We start from the raw sequence: 2,914 nt of genomic DNA, 5'->3' as shown, positions 1-2,914 counted from the left end.
AAGTTCCGAGCATATCTTCTCGGTTCAAAGGTGGTAGTGTATTCGGATCATGCGGCATTAAAGTATTTGTTGGCTAAGAAGGAATCCAAACCGAGATTGATTAGATGGGTTTTATTGTTGCAAGAGTTTGACTTGGAAATCAAGGATAGGAGTGGTACGTAAAACCTAGTGGCGGACCACCTAAGTCGCCTTGAAGACACAAAAGGTGATACTACTCCTATCAATGATTCTTTTCCCTTTGAGGGCTCGCATGCAATCTCGAAAACCATTCCTTGGTATGCATCCATCGCCAATTACTTAGTATCTTGCTCCTTTCCTCCTAATCTCTCCAAACACCAAAGGGATAAGCTAAAAAGTGAATCCAAATACTATGTGTGGGATGACCCATACCTTTGGAGATGTGGGGCGGATCAAGTAATTCGGAGGTGCATTCCACAAACCGAATTCTACTCAATCTTGGAAGCTTGCCACTCCTCCGAAGGAGGAGGCCATTTTGGACCTCAAAGAACGGCAAGAAAATTCCTAAATTGTGGTTTTTAGTGGCCAACCCTCTTTAAAGACTCTTCTCATTTTTGTAAATCTTGTTCTCAATGCATTAGATTTGGTAATATCTCTAAGAAGGATGAAATTCCCCAACGAACCATGCTTTTTTGTGAGATTTTCGATGTGTAGAGAATTAACTTCATGGGGCCATTCCTAAATTTTAATGGTTTCCTCTACATTTTACTCGCCGTTGATTATGTGTCCAAATGGGTAGAAGCGGTACCCACCCGGACGGATGATGCTAACGTAGTCCTTTTTTTGTGAGAAATAATATCATTTGTAGATTTGGGTCCCCACGAGCAATCGTGAGTGACCAAGGTTCACACTTTTGCAACAAAAGAATGGCAGGACTCATGAAGAAGTATAACATCATGCATAAAGTAGTCACGGCCTACCACCCACAAACAAATGGCCAAGCCGAAGTTTCCAATCGGGAGATTAAACGCATCTTGGAAAGGATTGTGAAACCCAATAGGAAAGATTGGAGTACCAAGCTCACCGATGTATTATGGGCCTACTGAATGGCATACAAAACGCCAATTGGCATGAGTCCCTTTCGGTTGGTGTATGACAAAGCTTGTCATTTGCCTGTGGAAATAGAGCACAAGGCGTATTGGGCCATCAAAGAGTGTAATCCAAGTTTGGGGGGAGCCGGAATTGAGAGGAAGCTACAATTAGCGGAGTTGGAATGTTTGAGGCTTGAAGCTTATGAGAACTCTAGACTTTACAAGGAAAAAATGAAAGCCATCCATGATAGGAACATAAGAGGTAAAGAATTCAAGGCCGGTGATCTTGTCCTTGTTTACAATTCTAGATTGAGATTGTTGCCCGGTAAACTAAGGTCGAAATGGGAAGGCCCATATCAAGTAGTGAAAGTGGAACCCTATGGGGTTTACCATTTGTGCCATCCCTCAAGGTCGGATATCTTCAAGGTCAATGGGCACCGTCTCAAGTTGTATCATGGTGAACAAATGAAGAGCAACAAAGAGAGTGAGGTATTCCTTTTGGAAGATGCACCTCTTCGCAAAGAGCAATGAACAAGTGAAAGTCCAACTTACGGACATTAAATAAAAGTGCTAGGTGAGAGACACCCCACCATGGTGAGATCTATCCTTTCTTCCCTTTGTGTATAGTTTTTGAATTCTCCATTGTTTTGTAATTGCTTAGCTACACTTTTGCTTGATTAGAATTGCTTGTGACTACCTTGGATGACTTGTTCATAAAGACTTGCATTGATTTTTCCATGAATGACTCGATTGTGTGGTAGATGCACACTTCTCTTTAGATTATGCATTGATTTTAGGTGTTTTTGACTTCTTTGGCTTGTTTGGCCAGTGAATAACATGATAATTAGGCTTTCTTTTCTACTCATTCAAAAAAAAGGGGGGGGTAGACACGCGTCCGCGCACTGTGCGCGTCCGCGCCCCTCGGCTTTCGCAATTCCTGAACCACTTACCAGAGAGTTGTGCAACTTCTGAGCCAGTATTGAGCCCTGGGCATAACCAACATCACGCGTGTGTGCACGAGCCGCGTACGCCTCCATGGTAATTCGCGCAAAGGCGCATGTCCGCGCGCTAGCCGCGTGCGCGTCCCCACTGCTTTTTGCGATCTAGGAGCCATCAGCCAGAGAGTTATGCCCTTGTTGGGCCAATTCCATGCTACTAGCCCAACTGAATTCACGCGTAGTAGCACCTGGCGCGCACGCGTACCTCGACTATATTGCCTAGCGGCGCATTAGCGCACCGTGCACGTCCACGTCACTCAACAAAACTTTACTTTCAGGCACTCTTTCCCGAGAGTTGGGCCAAAGTTGTGCCCAGCTTGTGCTGAGGGCACATCACATATGCACGCGCATGCGCACCTGGCGCTCACGCGCACACTCACATTTTGCTACTTCACGCACACGCGCACTATGCGCGTCCACGTCATTATTGCTTTTACCCCGTGTGCGCGCACGCGCGCATGGCGCGCACGCATCGGTTTCGCGAACCAATTGAATGAGAGTGTACCTTTCTCCCTCCCTTTTCTTTTCTTCTTTTTACCATCACCCCTCTTCTTCACCTCTACCCTCCTCCACCATCCCTACCTCTTTTTCTCCGCCACCTCCGACGGCAACCACCCCTTCCGGCGGCCCATACCTCTTTTCCTTCTCCTCTCCTTCACTAACCCTTCCCTCACCTCCATACCCTATCTCCTTCCTCCCCCTTTAAGGTACCCCCCTTTCTAAATCTTTATTTTTAGTTCCCCTTTCTTTTTTTCCATCCCCTCAAGTACATGCTCTTATTTTTTTAAGTAGTTACATTCATATCCTCTTTGTTTGTTGCAGTTTCTTTCCTTATTTCCTTTCATTTTCTCATGGGTGTTCTAAGTA

General features: G+C 45.4%; 1 protein-coding gene across 1 annotated transcript; it reads left to right on the top strand.

Moving 5' to 3' along the window:
- Positions 1–1,088: 1,088 nt before the first annotated feature.
- LOC112721328 (uncharacterized) lies at positions 1,089–1,580 on the top strand. Its single transcript, XM_025772398.1, has one exon. The coding sequence runs from the start codon at positions 1,089–1,091 to the stop codon at positions 1,578–1,580; it is 492 nt and encodes a 163-aa protein (XP_025628183.1).
- The last annotated feature ends 1,334 nt before the right edge of the window (positions 1,581–2,914 follow it).

Source organism: Arachis hypogaea, chromosome 11, assembly GCF_003086295.3.
Source record: "Arachis hypogaea cultivar Tifrunner chromosome 11, arahy.Tifrunner.gnm2.J5K5, whole genome shotgun sequence".
Lineage (NCBI taxonomy): Eukaryota > Viridiplantae > Streptophyta > Magnoliopsida > Fabales > Fabaceae > Arachis > Arachis hypogaea.
Note: the sequence above shows the minus strand (reverse complement) of the source record. Positions and strands in the feature narration are given on the sequence as shown.

What these genes read in the sequence shown, in the direction of transcription:
- LOC112721328 (XM_025772398.1), top strand. Translation starts at nt 1,089, where the DNA reads ATGAGTCCCTTTCGGTTGGTGTATGACAAAGCTTGTCATTTGCCTGTG.